This window comes from Macaca fascicularis, chromosome 12 (assembly GCF_037993035.2).
Source record: "Macaca fascicularis isolate 582-1 chromosome 12, T2T-MFA8v1.1".
Lineage (NCBI taxonomy): Eukaryota > Metazoa > Chordata > Mammalia > Primates > Cercopithecidae > Macaca > Macaca fascicularis.
The window spans coordinates 64,804,227-64,823,496 of NC_088386.1; the positions used below are offsets into that span (position 1 = coordinate 64,804,227).

General features: G+C 37.3%; 1 protein-coding gene across 1 annotated transcript in view; it reads right to left on the reverse strand.

Moving 5' to 3' along the window:
- The window catches only part of LRP2 (LDL receptor related protein 2), a 213,793-nt gene that overhangs the window by 105,696 nt on the left and 88,827 nt on the right, over positions 1-19,270 (reverse strand). The window contains exons 17-29 of the mRNA XM_005573401.5: positions 17,490-17,682; positions 15,622-15,747; positions 14,605-14,735; positions 11,931-12,068; positions 11,264-11,545; positions 9,364-9,603; positions 8,075-8,194; positions 7,629-7,745; positions 5,630-6,007; positions 4,169-4,417; positions 2,749-2,960; positions 1,762-1,946; positions 187-415 (exon numbers count right to left, since the gene is read on the reverse strand). Of these exons, the coding sequence (XP_005573458.3) occupies positions 187-415; positions 1,762-1,946; positions 2,749-2,960; positions 4,169-4,417; positions 5,630-6,007; positions 7,629-7,745; positions 8,075-8,194; positions 9,364-9,603; positions 11,264-11,545; positions 11,931-12,068; positions 14,605-14,735; positions 15,622-15,747; positions 17,490-17,682 (2,600 nt within the window). The remainder of the gene's footprint in view (positions 1-186; positions 416-1,761; positions 1,947-2,748; positions 2,961-4,168; positions 4,418-5,629; positions 6,008-7,628; positions 7,746-8,074; positions 8,195-9,363; positions 9,604-11,263; positions 11,546-11,930; positions 12,069-14,604; positions 14,736-15,621; positions 15,748-17,489; positions 17,683-19,270) is intronic.

Genomic DNA, 19,270 nt, shown 5'->3' on the forward strand with positions numbered 1-19,270 from the left:
ATGAAAATATTCATTTTCCTGTTATTCATATGGGATAGACTGCGTCTCACTGTTGCTGGTATTTCCTGGATTGACCTGATATTGTCTATGACACAAAAATCAATTTTTTAGCTTTTCTGATACTCGTGTGATTTCTACCTATCCACAACTGTAGTTTTAATTTGGTTTTCCTCACCACCAACTTACCAAATCACTGGCTATCACCTGTCTCCGATGGTGTCCATTATAATCACAAAAGTCTATGTAATCAAGATAGGAGTCCATGAAGTAGAGCAGTCTGTTGGGGTAGTCAATAGTTAAGCCGCAGGGCCAGAAGATCTTGTCCTGGACAATGACAGTGCGCATGCTGCCGTCCATGCTAGCCCGCTCGATGCGAGGGTGGTGGCCCCAGTCAGACCAGAACAATAGATGCTCACTGGGAAAGGAAACGAGTTACCAGTTGGAGGGGATGTATTTAAATATTTAAAATAACTGTCATTTTAAATAATACAACATCCTGTTTATGCCCTGCTTAAAATAAATAATCTCTGGTTCAGAATATGTGCACAGAGTTTATTATTTCCTCTAAGCATCACAAAGTAAAACTGTCATAACACAATCACAACCCATCTGGGTATTTTTATAATATTTCATAAAACATGTAATACATAATGTCATAATGTAGTACATTATGACATTGAAACGTCTCAATGCCAATTCATGTTTGTTTATAATCCACAAATAGTTGATCTAGAAAAATCCATCTGTCCTTGTTTGTCTACCCTGTCATGTTTTTAGATAAGGAAATCAATTTATTCTTCATCACGGATTCATCATAAATTTCACTGGTGTGTAATACTTTACAATATCTAGGAAGTCAACATCACATTGAACATAACTTGCCTAATTTGCCGCCCTGCAGCAAAGAATCTAAGTTATCAAATATAAGTAAATTCAGGGAGAGAAGCCCTCAAAGATTTCCAAACACATGGGAGAATTTGTCTACCTTCCCTTTAGGACCAGTAGGCAAAAACTGCCTTCCTTATATGACTTAAAAGGGAGCTCTCATAAACTACATAAAACTGAAGCAGAAAAATCCAGCTTTTTTGCTGTATAATCATGAGTTATCAAAGTTACATCAAACTGGCCCCTCTATGGACTATTACTGCATGCAGTAATTAGAAACTTAATTTTTTTTTTTTTTTTTTGAGACAGAGTCTTGTTTTGTCACCCAGGCTGGAGTGCAGTGGCATGATGTCCGCTCACTGCAAGCTCCGCTCCCCCAGGTTCATGCCATTCTCCTGCCTCAGCCTCCCGAGTAGCTGGGACTATAGGCGCCCACCACCATGCCTGGCTAATTCTCTTTGTATTTTTAGTAGAGACGGGGTTTCACCATGTTTGCCAGGATGATCTCGATCTCCTGACCTAGTGATCCGCCAGCCTCGGCCTCCCAAAGTGCTGGGATTACAGGTGTGAGCCACGACGTCTGGCCAGAAACTTAATTTTTAATTATATGACATTTTGAAAACTGTATTGCCAAGCTAATAAATCAATGTGATCTAAAAAAAAAGTAAACAATCAATTGCTCTTATATACTTTATGAAGAGGATAATTCAGATGAAGGAGACAGCAATACCCAGTTGGACACCTACCATGTTTAAACAAGGGATCATTTTAAATTTTGCAGATCAGCAACATGCATATCAGCTACATCATGTTATTGTTGTTTTTCCCTCATCATAACCATGTCAAGGCAACATAATTTAAAAAAAAAATTCTTACTTCATTCTGGGATCTAATGCTAGTCCTCTTGGATTTGTTAGGTTTTTACTAATCAGCACAGTCCTGTGGCTCCCATCAATTTTGGAGACTTCAATTGTTTCCAGAGCATAGTCTGTCCAGTAAAGATTACGACCTACCCAATCTATTGCAATAGTTTCAGTCAAGATGATGCTACTGTCAAATACCTAAAGACAAAAGTGAATAAAGACTGATTTCTAGAGCATATAAATGAATGCAAACATGGATATTATATAAAAATCTAGATTAAAACATCTAACTTGTCCTATAGTTACTTGTCAGGATTAGAAAATTTTGTCCTCTCATGTAGCTAACCACCAAATCAACAGTAGGGTTTTCCGAGAAAAGTATACAAGATTTTGTCCCACTGAATATTCTAAGATAACTTCATTGTTGGGTTAGTGCATAGTTTCGTTTTGGTTTCAAAAGTTTTTGCAACTAAGCAAAAGCTCTATCCATCTGCTTAGTTGGCAACATTACGAAACGTTATAGTGTTTGCATGCAAAGAATAATATCTCTGTTAATTAAGCACCAATAATTACAAAATAAAGTTGTAAGAGGCAGAGGAAATGTAACTATCAGGAGCCAAGAAACTGAAATTCTGGGAGATGGATTGAGAAATATCACTAAATTAAAGTTAACAAAAGCAACCCCTTAACTTTCCTGCATTTTCCTCTGCTCTCATCCACAAGAAAAGACTGCAAAAGGAAACTTAAAGACATTGTGAGGTCTCTGCATCACTGACCTGGAATTCAGAATCATACATCTGCCTTCAGAGGCCACCCTCCTATTGAAAACAGCCATAAATTCATAGTTATGAACATGCAAGTCTCTTGGGTGTTATGTGGCCCAGAAGGTACCATGAGAGCTACCCGGATGAGGTAGGGCCTTCTCTCACTGGTGAATAACAGCAAACAGACCCAAGACAGGGGAACTAGCCAGGCCAAAGGTCAACAGAAATGTACTTACTACTCTTCTGTCCGTTCCATTTTGAAACGCACTCCAGGTTTTACCCTGAGTTGCATCAGACCAAAAGATACGACCACTAATTGAATCAAAATCAACAGCTACAATGTAAGAACCATTCTCGACCAATGAATAGATATTGTGGACCTGGGAGGTGACACTGTCGGCAATAATTTTGTTCTGACTTGCCACAAGTAACAGCAGATTCTCAGATGCTGTTCAAGAAAAAAATGCAAAAATTTCAATGATACTGGGAGAAAACACAAAACAACTCTTTAAAACATTTGATTCAATACTTTTGGTAACAAAAAGAAGGTGTAATTCCAAACTATAGTAAGTTGGTGGGGAGGGGAGGAAGCCCCGTAAGAATGATTTTAATCACTTCATTCTTAACCTTAATAGTTAGCTGGTTTTCATGAGTCCTTAAAATAGACTATTTCCTGGGTTATATTTAAATGTTTCTAAATACTAGTCTAAAGGAGACTATGCTTACATTCTTCCTTTTACTGTATTTATTTTTGTACTTTGTTTATCTTCCTTACTATTTAATAGATTGTAGGCTTCTGGACAGCAGGAATCATGTCTTAAATATTTCTGTTTTCTGAGGCTCTCAACTATGGCAGAGTTCTAATTCTCCCAACACCCCGTCTCTTCTTTTTCTTTTCAGTAATAAAGCATGCCAAGTTTTAGCTTGGCACAGACTCTCCAGCCAGAGACATTTCTCTCCCTCCACTGAAGTTTGGATGACCCCATGACTAAGTTCTGACCAATAGGATGTGAGTAGAAATTATGAATCAAATTTCAGGTCACATTCTAAAAAAGGAAGCTGCTTGCCTTCCACTTTCTCTTTCTCTGTCCTACTTTCTAAGAGAAGCTAAAGCCTGGAGCATTGGAACCCTTGATGTAAGTCACACGATGAGGATAACAGAGCAGACCCATGCCGTGGACTGTCTGACATCCAGACTCCTACTACATGTAAAAGAAAGAAACTTTCTGTTTTTGTTTTAGCTTCCTCTATTTGGTCACTTTGAAAGTGGTCAAATCAATGTCATAATACACAGTAAAAATCATTTTCTTATAGCAGAAACTGAATTAATATTGGTTGAATTCAATTAATGTAACATTATATAAAGATGCTTAACTATAGTATAGAAGTCATTTTAAATGATATGAAAGCCAAAGACTTAAAAAATCATTGACTTGTATATGTTTTAACCTCTATTTTCCAAAATACACCAAGATTTTAATGTGTATTACCCCATTTAATCCTCACAAAAAATTGAGGTTTAAAGAGATTGCATAATCTTTCCAGGATTCAAGTCGATCTAACTCCTAATCAACATTGTCAAATGCCTACATGTGCCATTTGATTTTAAGCTCTGGGATGTGCTGATAAACTGGCTAGGGTTAATTCAGCAATTACCTGTAACTTTGCAAGTCCTCCCATCACTTTCTAACATGTAGCCTGTATCACATGCGCACCGGAAAGAACCTCTCATATTGTAACAGTGCTGGCTGCAAGAGCCTGGAATATCACATTCATCTATGTCTTCACAGGTCTTAGAATCATTGGCAAGTAAGAATCCCAATGGACATAGGCATTTCGCCCCAAAGGGCTCTTGAACACACTCGTGAGTACAACCACCATTGAAATCTGAGCAGCTGTTCCCATCTAGAAAAAAAGAAAGAGAATAATGAAGAAAGAAAATCAAGAATCTTTGCTTCTTTGATTCACTCTTATGCAACATTTATTATGCAGTCTCATGCCACCTTCAATACAATGCCCAGACAAGAGCTAAGTGCAGCATTCACTTGGGTGAGTTCCACAGGCTGTTCGGGGTTTGCTCTAATTTGCCTGAGGATTTACCATCCTTCATATCTATTGGAGTATGATCACCTTCTTCACTACAACCCGATAGTATAACTCCATTTAATGCAATGAGAACCCTTGGGAAAATATTGTTGACATCAAGGAAGAAAAGTGTCATTGATAGAGCATGCAAAGACACCTAAAATTGTTTCTCATTTTCCGCCTCTGAAATTCTTCTATCTATACAGAAATGGAAGACAGACAAACATTTAAGAGAAAAGACTAGAAAATCTATGAAGTGAACAAATCAAAGAGGAAAGGTCATTGAAACATTAGAGTACACAGATCCAATAACACATCATCATGCCTTAGTTTCAGGGCCAAAATGAAAATGCCTAAAGCTACCCTAAGACAGTTCACATGCCTGGGGATGCAAACGCCCTCTATTTCCATGTGTACTCTAACATATTTGTAAGAGTCATAACACAGACATGCATTAGAAAGGGAAGCGAGTTAATATAATCAGGATGTTTTCAGAACAAACACAACATATATGAAATCATAAGAATCTGAAATACTTCACAATCATACCTGGCTGGGGTTCATCTGAGAGTGAGCATTGATTAAAGAGGAAAGAAAGAAATGACAGTAATTAGGATTACATGCCAATCACAGCACTTTAATCACAGCAACACAAATCCCTGGACTTCATTTTTTTGTGACAAGTTCTGATTGAAATTAGAAAATATTAAAGTTAGAAAAATTAATAAGCACATTGCCAACAGAACCAAATTTAATTTGACAATCTAATGGCCTCAATTTAGTCTCATTTTTTGAAACAAAGACATAAAAAGAAGTAAAAACACATAACCAAGTACAAAAGATTTAATCAGAAAATTATCCATTGGTGATGTATTTGAATTCAATTATGGTTACCCCCTACACAGATGTGAACTCAGAGAGGAACTGAAATCCTTCCTACAAAGCTACACAGTGACTGTGACAATGGTGATGCACACCAGGCTACTGTTCAGAATGAGTTTATGGCCAGTAAACTGTGGTCAGGAAACTTACTGCAAAGTGGGGACTCATCTGTCCCATTGGGGCAGTCAAAGATGCCATCACACACTACACTCAGATTCACACAGATGTTATGGCCAAGACACTGCCATTGCCAACTAGGACAGCGAAAGGGCTGAGTAGGGCAGTCCTTCTCATCACTCATATCCCCGCAGTCATTGTCCCGATCACAGAGCCATGCCCTGTGGATGCAGTTTCCGTTGTCACAGTGGAAATATGATGAAGGGCAAGTCTTGGGGACACAGGCATTGTGCTCATCAGATCCATAGAGGCAGTCTGGATGCCCATCGCACTCCCAGAAGTTCGGGATGCAGATGCCATCTTCTTGGCACTGAAATTCATCTGAGTGGCACATACCAGGAGGCCTGGTTGCTAGAAGGAAAACATGGGGAAAATGGGCTTGTGAATGTAATTTGTGATCCCTTTTATAGCCTACACTTAGAGGAAATTATTTTGGATCCAACAGTAGGTTTATAGTAATGACTATGACCAAATTAATATTGAAGGCTAAATGATATAGAGTCTTCTCCCACATCTTAGTACATGGAAACATTTCTGTGGCAACTAGTGCATCTGACAACAAACGAAGTACAGAATGCACAACTGCTGACTGGCAGATAAGTACCTGTGTCAAAAGAACATTCTGTTTCCTTTTCCTGTGTTTCTAATGTTCTTCCAATTGCAGATTCGATACTAAAGTTTATCTATCTTTCTATGAAAGAATCACTAGAACATTACAATACAGCTTAAATAGCTATGATTACTTTGAACTTCATGTGTTTAATATCATGTTTGGGTGTTACTATTTTCCCTCAGATGAACTATATCCAATGAAACCAGCACACACTAAGTAAAACTAAAGGTAATGGTAAATACTCAATTCTTTGCAAACTTTCCACTGTTCATCGAGCAATCCTGGAGAGATAGGTAAGAACCGCTTCCCTATTTCATAGGGGTAAACCAAAACTCTCTACCAGGGATCTCACAGGGCAACAGCAAGCCAGCACCAATTGACAGTTTAACCTCAGTTCATCACAGAATTTTATGTTTTTAATGTGAAACAGGAAAATTAGTGATTAGGAATTTCTAGATGTTGTGCAAACTATAAAGTGTATAAGCATTTTATTTAACTTTTCATTTTAATCCATGGCTTTTTACACTACCTTTCTGATGCAGGAGGAAAAATCATGAAAATTTACTTTTTATGGTCTGAAACACCATTGTTCAAACAAATAATCAACTCACTGATGAGTTTTTGCAAGTCTAAAATTCATTTAAAACGAAAAGTGGGCAAATAACAAATCATGTGAGTATAGGTTTCCAGTCCGTGAAGATTATAGATCCATCAGAATTATATTGTATGAAGTCCTACTTGAATCCTCCAACTGGAAGAAATTTCTCTTCTCTGAACCTCCATAGAATTTTGTCTGTGCCATTTCTAAGACCCTTGTAACTGTCTATCTTGCTTAATTGTCTCTTGCCTTCTATAATCTCCCTTACCAGAGTCTAAGGACAAAGGCCAAAAATAACATCTTAGCAGATATTCAACACATAATAGCACAAAGAATGAATTCATCAGAGTCAATACTAAATACAGCTCCATACCATTCCTACACCATGATTTGAGCTCTCTTCTGAAACTTAAAAGAAACCAGTAAAATATCTTTATACGGAGTAGAACCTCAAAAGTTTAAACCCACTAACGTGGGAAGTCCTAAGAAAAACTAAAAATAAAAACAAAAATATCTAAGGAACATTTAGCCCATCTAAGACGCTATTTGAAGTGTCCATTTATACAACCACTTGATTCGCTAATTACACATTATATGGCAATGTCTACTCAATTTTACTGTATGTTCAATACTGCATTCCTTTGAGGATACTTTCCCCCAGTTTGTCTGAGTTAGGGAAAATGTGTGGCAATATCAATATCAATACTGGCAAAAATGAAATGACCCCTTTGTCTGAAACATGCTGGGTTTGTGTTACTTACGACAGCCTGCTTCATCCGAGTTGTCACTGCAGTCAAAAACACCATCACAACGATTCGTGACGCTAATACATTTATCCCCACTGGCACACTTGAATTGAGAAGCAGTACAGTTTAATACTAAGAATGAAAGAGAAAAGCATTAGAAATTAACTCAGGGCTAAAATGACTAAACACTGAGATTTTTGTTTTTTGTTGTTATACTTTAAGTTCTGGAGTACATATGCAGAAGGTGCAGGTTTGTTATACAGGTATACATGTGCCATGGTGGTTTGCTGTACCCATCAACCCATAATCTACATTAGGTATTTCTCCTAATGCTATCCCTCCCCCATCCCCCACCCCGCAACACGCCCCGGTGTGTTATGTTCCCCTCCCTCTGTCCATGTGTTAACACTGAGATTTTTCTAAATAAACACTGTGAATAAAAACAAAAGCAATGCACTTACCACAGCCAACCTCATCAGATCCATCAACACAATCCTTGTCCCCATCACAGACAAAAGATAGGTCAATACATCGATGGTTGGGGCAATTAAACTGACTAGGCTGGCATATCTCTGTCGAATCTAATGTCATCCGAAAACAAAACCAACAAGTTTATTTCCTGTGCAACAAGTACCAGAGTCAAACTAAAAATGGCTAAATAGCTACAGAAGTTATCTCAATTGTACATGGGTTCAAAATTCTTTCAAATCAGCCACACTATCAAAGTCAGCTAAGCAAAAGAACTCAAAACTAGGATAGGTTTTAGAATTGAGAATAAAAGATTACAGGGCAGAGTCAGAAACTGTTATTACACCTTGGAAAATAGACCACATTTAGAAAGTAAGCATCATGTGCTTGGACTGGGACTACATTTAATGAATACTACGAAGTCCATGACTCTAGACCAAAGCCAAGCAATGGAGCCCAATTAGGCAACAAAACCAGCATGATCCACATGCCTAGTAGCAACAGTGTGTAGATAGACCCCCCAAACTGGATGTAAAAGTCTAAACAGAACAATTCTAAAAACCAGGGTCCTATCTTGCTGTTAAGACCATAGCCTTGGAGTCGGATGCAGTGGCTGGCCCCACCCAAAACATGAAATTATATTAAACACAAACTTACAGGGTATGAAAGCTAGAAGGGATCTTAAAGCTCATCTATTCCAAATGATAGTGACTTGTCTAGTCGTGCAACCAGAACTAGAACTTAGCCCAGGGAACTATGCTCCATCTTAAACTATTATTGAAGACATGAAATAAAACAACAAGCTAAAGGAAAGCAGAACTGGCAAGATGGAAAACAGGTGGATAAGATCAATGGAAATTTAAATTTTCTGTGCCTCTTTATTTTGATGTCTTTTTGCTTGTACTAAATGAAAAAGAAACATCAACAGCCAAAGGTCTGGATATGTCTATGTGACTTTTAATATTGTTTTAAATATATAAATAGATAGTTGAGGGATTTTCACTTTTTCAATTCCTATCTGAATTGAAATGTTTGGCATCAGAGGCAGTCCTTGCTTTGCTTCCATAGAACTCAATACTTACAGGTGGACTCTAAGCATCCCATGTGCAGGCACATGCCTTTATCCTTATAACCTAGCGATACAGAGATTGACAAGTGGAATAGAAGTACTAAAGAGACAATGAAAATTGTATGAGCCTTAGAGGAGAGAATGCTAGGCTGTTTGGTTGTTGAAGTCTATTTACAAGGCTGACCAACCAAGAGAAACCAGTTCAAAACTTACTGCAGTTCTTTTCATCAGATCCATCCCCACAATCATTGTCTGTGTCACAGACCCAGTTCTTTGAGATACACTGGTGATTATCACAGGTGTACTGGGTGTCAAGGCAGGAAGCAGGTGCGTGGGTGGGGCAGTTGTGCTCATCACTGCCATCCACACAGTCGTTGCGCTTGTCACAGCGCCAGTGTGCAGGAATGCACTCCCCATTGCCACAGGTGAACGCCGAAGATGAACAGGTATTATCTACAATAGTAACAAACTGGTTATGAACAAACTCATTTTTACAGACTTTTAAATGAGTTCTTGCCTCGTAAAGGCTCAGTTCACCTTTTATAATGGAGGCATTGTATATAATAAGGAGAAATGTTCATCAAGTGATGTCATCATCATTAACATCATTATTAGCTGGCATTTATTTGGTATTTATCATAGAAAAGGCATTTTTCTAAGTTATGCACACACACATCATATAAGTTTGCTTTAAATCCTCACAAGAATACTATAAAGTACATATAATTGTCTGCATTTTACAGATAAGGAAATTGAGGCTTTGAGAGATTTAGGAACCTGCCTATGATTCACACTCTGGTTGGACTGACTCTAAAGCTCATTCTTAACTTTCAAGCTGTTACTTCCTCCAACCACAATTTCAAATTCAGACTATAGAAAGCTTGAAAATGTGTCATATGAAAAGTGCAAATAGATGAAACATTAAGGTAAAATGTTGTGCTCTTAGAAACAAGAAGATAATACACAAAAAGATGAACATTTAAGAAATTTCAGAAAAATGTACAAGTGAGCACTTTACTCTTTCAAATCTGTCACTCCTCTTTCTCTCCAAAAGAAAAGTTATTATTAGTATTAATTTCGCCTTGATAGAGATTTCTGAGATTTCAACTGTCCTCTATCTTTTTTTTAATTTGAATGTAATACTTTTGCCTTCTGCAATAGTGTTTATTAGGCCTCAAACTATATAGACTAGATTACCATCAAAAGAAGAATATAAAGGTTAAGATCACCATTTCATTTTTAATTTATTTTACTATAACATGGGGGAAAAGGAATATAACACATGATATTTTCCAAAGGCTATGATTGCAAGTAGTTATTCTGTGATACTATTGCCTCAGTTGCTGAAGGTTAGGTCTAGTTTATTTTCGTTGTTGTTGTTTGTTGGCTTATTTTTTTGAGGCAGGGCTTCACTCTGTTGCACAGGCTGAAGTACAGTGGCACAGTCTTGGCTAACTGCAGCCTCAACCTCCCCAGCTCAAGCAACTCTCCCACGTTAGCCTCCTAAGTACAAATGTTTGTATTTTACAAATTTTGTGAAAATACAAAATACAAATTAGCTGGATGTGGTGACATGTGCCTGTGGTCCCAGCTACTTGTAATTTTGTTGTTTTTTTTTTTTTTTTGTATTTCGTAATTTTGTATTTTGTAATAGCCCCAGCTATTTGGAATTTTGTATTTTTTTGTAGAGACTGGGTTTCATCATGTTTCCCAGACTGGTCTCAAATTTCTGGACTCAAGCAATCCTCCTGTCTCGGCCTCCCAAAATGCTGGGATTACAGGCATGAGCTACCTTGCCTGGCCAGATCTAGTTTATTTCGATTTGACTTTTTGAGGAGTTTGCCAAGACATAATGACTGCATTGGTCCAAACAGCCAATGTCAAAGAAAAAAATTGTTGAAGATAGTCTAAATCAAGGCTAGAAACCATCCATAACATTATGAATGAAATTTCTTGCTTAGCTTTCTAAAAGCCTTCAAAGTACTTGTCAAGAATCTGAAATTCTAAAAGATATTTTTTCCCATATAAATAGCCCAAGCTTTTATTTATTTTCCTTAAAGCCCACCTCTACTCTATTCATCCCAGGAAATATCGCCAGTGCACAGCTACTTACTAAGTGTGCCACATAGTTGCTCATCACTGTTATCATGACAGTCGTTGACTCCATCACAGCGATAGTAACTGGGCACACATCTGCCATTTTTACAGGGGAAGGAGAATATGCCACACTGCTCCGTGGGTGGTTCATTGGTTGGGTCCCCCTCGCATGTCAAGTGATTGGAAGCCAGCCTCATTCCATAAGGGCACCCACACACTCGCTGGAAATTTGGCACTGGGAAGCAGAAGTGGCTGCAGTCACCGTTAGGATGCGTGGGTTGATTACAGGCGTTAGAACCTGCAAAAGCCAAGCCCCAAGGGAGTCAGTCATGTACATTTTCACTAGGTGGGTCACGGGTTTGATTTGTGAAGGAAAACAAACGGGACAAAACATTTTTCAGACCCAATACTAAAAAGTAGCTTCCTCTTGGAAATCAACCTGCCAAATACAACACTCCATTTAGGTAAGGAAAAGTCCCAAAATGTGTTTTTCCTGACAATGTTTAAGGCTAGCAGCATTGAACAGAGATTCAAAGTCTTACACTCTTAGATTATGTGAACGACAAGAATATAAAACTATCAGGAGCTAGACCTTCAAGTAATAAGTACTTAAAAAGAACAGGAGCCACTATAACAAATAAATAAACCCATACCAAAAAACCCAAAAAACTGGGCAATCTCACCAGTCTGGATGTTGACATCATATGATTTCAAATGCAGTATGTAAGCAATGCCACTTCGGATAACTGTCATTTCTCCACCATCTGCTTTCCTGACTCGGATAATGGCACCCAGTCTCCAGTCAGTAAAAAATAAATGCTCTGAGAAGAAACATGGGTAGATTAATATTTTCAGTCACAGCTAACTTATAAATAAATCACTTGAGAAAATGCGATAGGCTTGTAATGCTTCTTGCAGATATGATCATCTCCCCCATAAATATCTGTAATATGTTTCTGTTACCATTTTCCATGACTTGTTACACCCTAGTAATGCTCTGTGGAAGTCTGTATGTTAATAATACCAGGGTTCAGGTTCAGGCAAGCACATATGGAGTTTTATGATGGCATTTAGTAGCAATTGGGTTTAGTTCTGCATAGGTAATAGTGAAAATAAGAATCAGAGAATTCTTCTACAGAGCAACTCAATGAGGCCTCACAGGTCTGCGCCCGCTAAAGCACTCACCTGCTGAGTGCTCTTAGGCAAATACTACACTTTGTGAAGGAGACAGTCTGAATCATTCCTGAGATCCTTCCCAGGTCAAACAGTTCATATTGTATGTTTTAATGACAGCGCTTATATTGTATTTTTTCCCCTTGACTTAAATAAGAAGCCGTTGAGAAGGAAAAGTACAGGTCTAGATCAAAAAGGAACTTTTATTGTATGTTTGAGGATCAATAAAAATCTCAACACAAGTGTGCGTTCACCTATAACCACACTACTAATGTTCCATGATGCTCAGAACAGTAAGAGAGAGGCAACGTAAGATTCTAAACAACAAAAATTTAATCATGTTCACTTTACACTAACTACTGCAGCAGGAAAGTAAACATATTTTTAAAAGAAAGAATTGCATCAACGTGGATTTTCTCTTTAATGATAGTTTAACTAGAAAACCCTAATTAATCAGAAAATGCTTAAGATGACGTAAATTTTATTCGACCAATTTCCTTATCCGTGCTCTAATCAATGACCAGTCAGTCATTGGACTCCCTAAATCTTTCTAGAAACTGGCAATCCCAGTCCCACTACTCACAAAGGTATCCTAATATACTTGAATAAGTAAGGACTTCAATAAATCTTTTAGTTCTGTGTGGTGCACAATCAAGAAGATCTAGCCCTTTAGTAAAAAGGTACACAATTTCTCTGGTGTTGCACAACAAAAGAACTTTCCAAAAGAAATTCACAATAAACGACAATGTTGAAAGAAACAAATAATTATTGCTATTTTGGGAATGTTGTGTTGCCCTCATGGGTATGCATTCAATTTTTTTCATACTGATGAAACCAAAAGATACTAAAACTACATTTTCTTGAATCCCAAAACATCCCATCCCAGAGCAGAGAAAATTCAACATTTTTATGTTTCTATGTGACAGCAAATAGCATGTGTCTGACATCATTAGTAAAAGGGAGTAAATGGATGGCGGCGGCAGGAGGGGGACGGGAGGAGTATTTATAATTAACTCATCAAAAATCTCATGAGCATTTTTTAAATACCACATACTCCTCCACAGATAAACAGACAGCAGGACAAGATATGCAATATACTTACTAACTATTCATTCCACACATACATTCTATGCATGTGAGAAAGTCTTTGATTTATAGTGAGTGTCTAGTCTTTTCAAGCACTATGTTAATTATTCAAAGTAGGAGGTTTCAACCAGGGACACAACTAGCATATACACAGGGCTTTTGGTAGACCTAAACAAAACATGACCCCTCTAACTAGAGTAATCATGGTTTGTCAAACAGACCCAGGATAGATTTCAGTCTCTCCTCACCCTCTTGGCCTAGCATTTTTATGCAGTGCACAAGCTGTACAACCATTCACAGAGCTCCTGTTTTCAAGACTAAGCAAACCACCTGTTTCATGGTACCAGGCTATATTCTTATTCCCAGCAACTCAACTCACAACAGCAAGCCTACGCTCAAATGGTGAGCTGAGAAGGCAGGCGAGCATTGGCTGTGCTCATTGTGACTGTAGTTCCCCAGAATTCATGTTTCCCAGCAATTTTCACTAGTAGCATGAAATTATTTGGAAAGGTTGATGAAAAAACAATTATGTCTCACTGTTCTTCGTAAAGCATAACCTAACACTTCCATAAAACAAAGATGATGTCAGTTCTCCAACATTTTGAATAAAAAAGTTTCAAAGCCATTCAGTGAATATATAGTTGATGAATACTTGTAATCGTTTTTTCCATAAGGATCTCTAATGAGATTCTTACAAACACTGGAGAATAATGAAATGCACAATGATGACTATAAACAGCTCTTGCTGTTTTATTCTTGAAAATGAAGGCAGTAATTTACTGTTTCTTCATGTGAAACTTGTATAACTAAGTAGTTGGGATGTTGAATGGTATAATACATGTAATCTACAAAGTGCTACACCCATATACATTGTCAACATTATACAAATATATGCAAAACAAAAATCACACTCTAAAAATGAAATACAGCATCAACAAACCGAATGTTTTGTCTATATATAATAGCGCTATTTAAAATTTTTTCATTTTAAAGTGGCCAGCTTTTCTGGGATTGTGAGAATGCCACATGAGGATGAGTTTACTGTTGTAACTTGCAATATGTAAAAACAATACATACCTTTATTGCTTTAAAACATACCTCCAAAGATGGCAAGTCCAAATGGATGTGTCATCTGCTCTATGTGGCCCAGTCTTCTTCTGTCTAAACCATCAAAGGTGCTGTGCTCAATTTTATCAAAATAGGCATCTACCCAGTATAATCGTGAAGCACTAAAATAATAAAATGTTTAATTATCTCTTATCCAAAAACTATCAGAGCACCCTTCACACAAAGGGCATTCAGAAACAGTAGGGTCAGTTCACACATTTATTAAACAAAGTTTTTAAAATTTAAATTATATTTATTAAAAATTTAATAGTTTTATGTCCCCCAGAAAGAGACAGCTACTTTCATGAAGTGACTTTCAATCAATTGTCTTAGAAAACTTAAAATGTTGCTATCTTTGAGCCAGAAATTTTATTTTCTCCTTGTGAAATCAACAAGTTAAGAAAAACATTGGTAGTAATCTATGTTTAAAAAGTTAATATATTTCTTCCCTTTTTTTCTCCCATAAGTTACTTTGGCATTTTCATCTTTATAAGCTTATTTACTCTATTCCTTTTCCTATGTTCCCAGATAGATCATCAATTTCTTGAGATCCATATCTTATACTTTCAAAGTTCTCCCAAAGTGCATGTAAGCAAATGTGCATTTGTTGATTAATTGACTCCAAAGATTTCCTAAACTCAAGACGTTCCCTGTAAGAAATTACATACAACCTACAGTTCATCAAATCTGTACCCTACTTCCAATGGGGCTTGGGACCCACCACCCCCATCGTAAGTTTCCACTAAATCTTATCATTCAGCTTTCTCTAGTAATTTTCTCAGAATACTCATGAATTAATTAGTTTTCACCCCAGCAGTAGCTGGCCAACTATGTTTATGTTCTTTGTGTTCTTATTCAATATCCTTTTCCCATCACCAATTAATTATTTAAAATTCCACAAGGGCAAGCAGTACCAGTTTCCTTACTTCATCGTATCACCCAACCTGCCTCATTATGTGTTCTGCAGTAAAAGGGAACTAAGTAACGGGGATGATGATGCCGACTTACGCCCAATCAATGGCCAAGCCATTGGGCCATCCAAGAGTAGTGTTTACTACAGGCAAGAGGTGAGATCCATCACTCCATGCTCTCATAATTTTAGCAGGACGGAACCAATCAGTGAAGAATAGATACCTAGAAAAAGCAGTAGTAAGTCAAGGCTGTTAACACTGGGACAAACTACACGATTTCCAGAGATTTAGAACAAACAGATTCTCCAGATACTGCAATTAATTTCATTTTCTTTATATGCTATCGAGCTTAACATATTTAGTGTATAACTGACATAATTGTCAGTTAAAATTTAGTTGTCAACATGTAACCAAAGTCACAAACACAAATGGCATTTAAATGGGCGTTGAGAGAGGAGAACTACTGTCTTAGATTTTAGGACCTAAAACTATTGTCACCCAACGTATTCTCTAACAAGACACAATTCAGGTTACCTATTAATATTCCATGTTGTTAAAATAAAGTAATAAACAACAAGCAGAGCAAGAAAACAGATTTCAATCTCTTTCTCTCTGGATTAAACATTCAGGATCTTCTAGTCATTCTTGCATAAGAAATTGATACATTTGCAGGAAACCATTCATCTCAGATGAAGAAAGCATCCAAATCAATGCAACGCAAACAGTATCTGACCAAGGCATTTTTTCAATATTCTAAAGAGTGGGAAAAAGACAAGTCTAGAGGCAAAAACAAACAAACAAACAAACAAAACACCTTTTTCTCTTTTATGATATCCAGAGGAATCAAAATTAGTGTTTTCCAAAATGTAACTTTCTGAAATGTAACTACTTCATATCATTTTAAACAAGAGTCATCAGGAAAGGAACTCAACAGTTTTTCAAAACCAAAGGCCAACAGTTTGAGTTAAGACAAATCCATTTAAAAAATCAACTGTTTAACTTGCTATAGGGCAATGAAATTTCTTATCAATAATAACATCAGTTTTGAAATGTGTCTCTTTTATTATCTTACAGAGAGAAAATTAAAGCAGACACTCTAGATGCAGCAAACAGACTTTTTTTAGGCACACAGGCATTCCAGTCAGACAGGTCTGGAATTTGAATACTGACTGTTGCCTAATAGCTGCGGGCTCTTTCACAAGTCACTTTATCTCACTGGGTCTTAGATTCATTCTCTCTAAAATGGGTATTTACACATACCTCCTTCACAAACTAGCTTTGGGATCTGATGAGATTATATACCTAATGGAAGCACAGGGATGGATGTTCCCTGGGTAATCAGGCGTTAGTGAGTTACCGGCCATCTTTTTTATCATTCCACTCATATACAACACATAGCTCAGATTTGTTCTAAATAAACACAGTAGCTGTTAAACATATGTAAATAAGAAAGGTAAGAACCAAAAAGGAATTCTGTGAAGTCTTCTGTCTTTCCTTGTTTGGCACCACCATTTATAGAACGGTAAAACATGAAACTCTGTGGTCTGAAAAACTTTTTATTCTGAAAACTACTGAATGATTAAGCAAGTTTTGCTAAGCTTATATCAATATATTAAAGCAGGGAAAGAATTTGGATCTTTCCTGTCAATTCTGTTGCCTATTCACTCCTTCGCTACTAAATCTCTATCACATTGTTTGGTCCTCTGCAGCTGTGAAAAAAACTACACTTCAGTGAAGACTGGGAAAGCCAAAAGTTAGAAGAAATGTTTTGGGTTTAAAAACAATTTTTTTACTCCCACAAAATAAAGCTTTTTGAAGGAAAAAAGAAATAAAATTTAAGGTGATTTCAACTTATGCGGTTCAATCTTATATTTGCTGAACTTACCAAATTCCTAGGGCATCATTTTTCAATGACTGTAAAAGACATACAGTTTCAAGCTCTTAGGAAAACATGAACACACTTACCCGGCAAAAGGATGAACTACCACTGATCGGGGGTTATTTAAATACTGAACTACTGTTCGTCTCGTTTTATCAGCTAGCCTCATGACACTGATACTTTTGTAATGAGAGTCTGTCCAATAGAGATTCTTTGAAATCCAATCGAAAGCCAAACTTTCAACATTTTCCACCCTGTTAGCTGCGAGAATTTCTCTTCCTGTAAGTTAAAATATGGACATGTTTTAAACTAAGTATATTTTGTAAGACATCAATTTTCCTACTAATGCATATTGAAATTTTGTGTCAGAGTTGGAGCATATTTCAGGAACACATGTGGAATTCTTTTTTTAAAAAAAAACTCTGTAAGCTGCTGAGCAGTAACATGAGATAAACTTAGAATCTATCCATTCCTCAAACTTTGGATCTCAAAGAGTAGATATGATACTGACAAACAGAACCAGGAATGGTATGGCCTGGATTTACTCCCGTGTGCAACCTTCCAGAAAAAAATTTCTCACTGCAGAATATCTGAAGAAGAGATACCTGAGTTCACCTACTACCACCGGGAGACGGCTCTGATAAGCTGACACCACCAGGTACGACCTGAGGGTAACCTTGAGGTATCACCGCCCAACCCTCTCATCAACAGTCTTCCACAGTCACAAAGTTGCCAAGTTTGGAAAAGACCAGCAGAGATACCAGAAAGGAAATCAGAACTGATTTAAAAACAAAAAAAAACAAAAAAAAAACACACTTTCCTCTTTATGGAGTTGTTATGCCTTCTTTTCCCCTCTTTTTTCTTTTTTTCACTAAAGAAAATCTGAATCAGAATAAACAGCCATACCTCTTTCTTTTGCGGTAGGAAGAAAAAAAAATCTTACTACTTTTTCTCTTCATTTATACAGCAAATTGTGAAAAGAAAGTTCTCTGTGTGATAGACAACCAACTATATATTTAGAAAACACAGTATTGCTAACACTGTTAATAATTACAGCTTAGATTAAATGAGCACTTACTAGGAGGCAGAAACTGGACCAAGTACTCTACATGGATTCATCCATCCTCACAGCCACTCAATCAAATAGACATTAGTATCGCTCCTATTCTACAGACGAGGGAACCAAGTCAAAGAGAAGTTAAGCATCTGGAAAAAAGTGTGGACACCACCCTCAAGGTAATTCATAGTGAGGTGGTGAAAGTGGAGGAGGCAACTAGGCCAAGAGACAAAAATAAGGGTAATGGGTGCTGAGATGGAGAGATGCATAGGATGGTATGAGAGCACAGATTCCTAATGGACCACATGGCAAAGCGGAGGTTTGGGTGGTTGACAGAGACAGAGACTGAACACTCCACATGTTCTAGGAGTGTGGCTGGACGTTAATGAGTTAATGATAGAGGCTAAAGGAGAGGGAAATGTTCATGATGACCACCAGGTGGGGATGGGGCACTAAGGAAGGGGTGAGTGGTCATGTCCTTCCTCTAAGGCATGTGAGAAGTTGGATGAGGCATCTACTTAGACACGTTGGTTTAGAGGTGATTGTAGGATATCCAGGTGACGTATCCAAAAGGCAGCTGGCACTATGGGTCTGAACCTCAGACAGAGAACTTGCATAGAGGTTTTTATCATGACCTACAGAAAAGTTTGCTTGATCTTTCCCTCATTCCCCAGGTTGGGAAGAAAAACACTCAGTAAATGCACTCTTATAAAAGTCTCCCCACAATTATTTATAGTTGCTACATAGATAGTAATCAAAGGCATGAAAGGTGTGAAATTATTCAGAGAAAGGAGGACCAATGTTGAACAA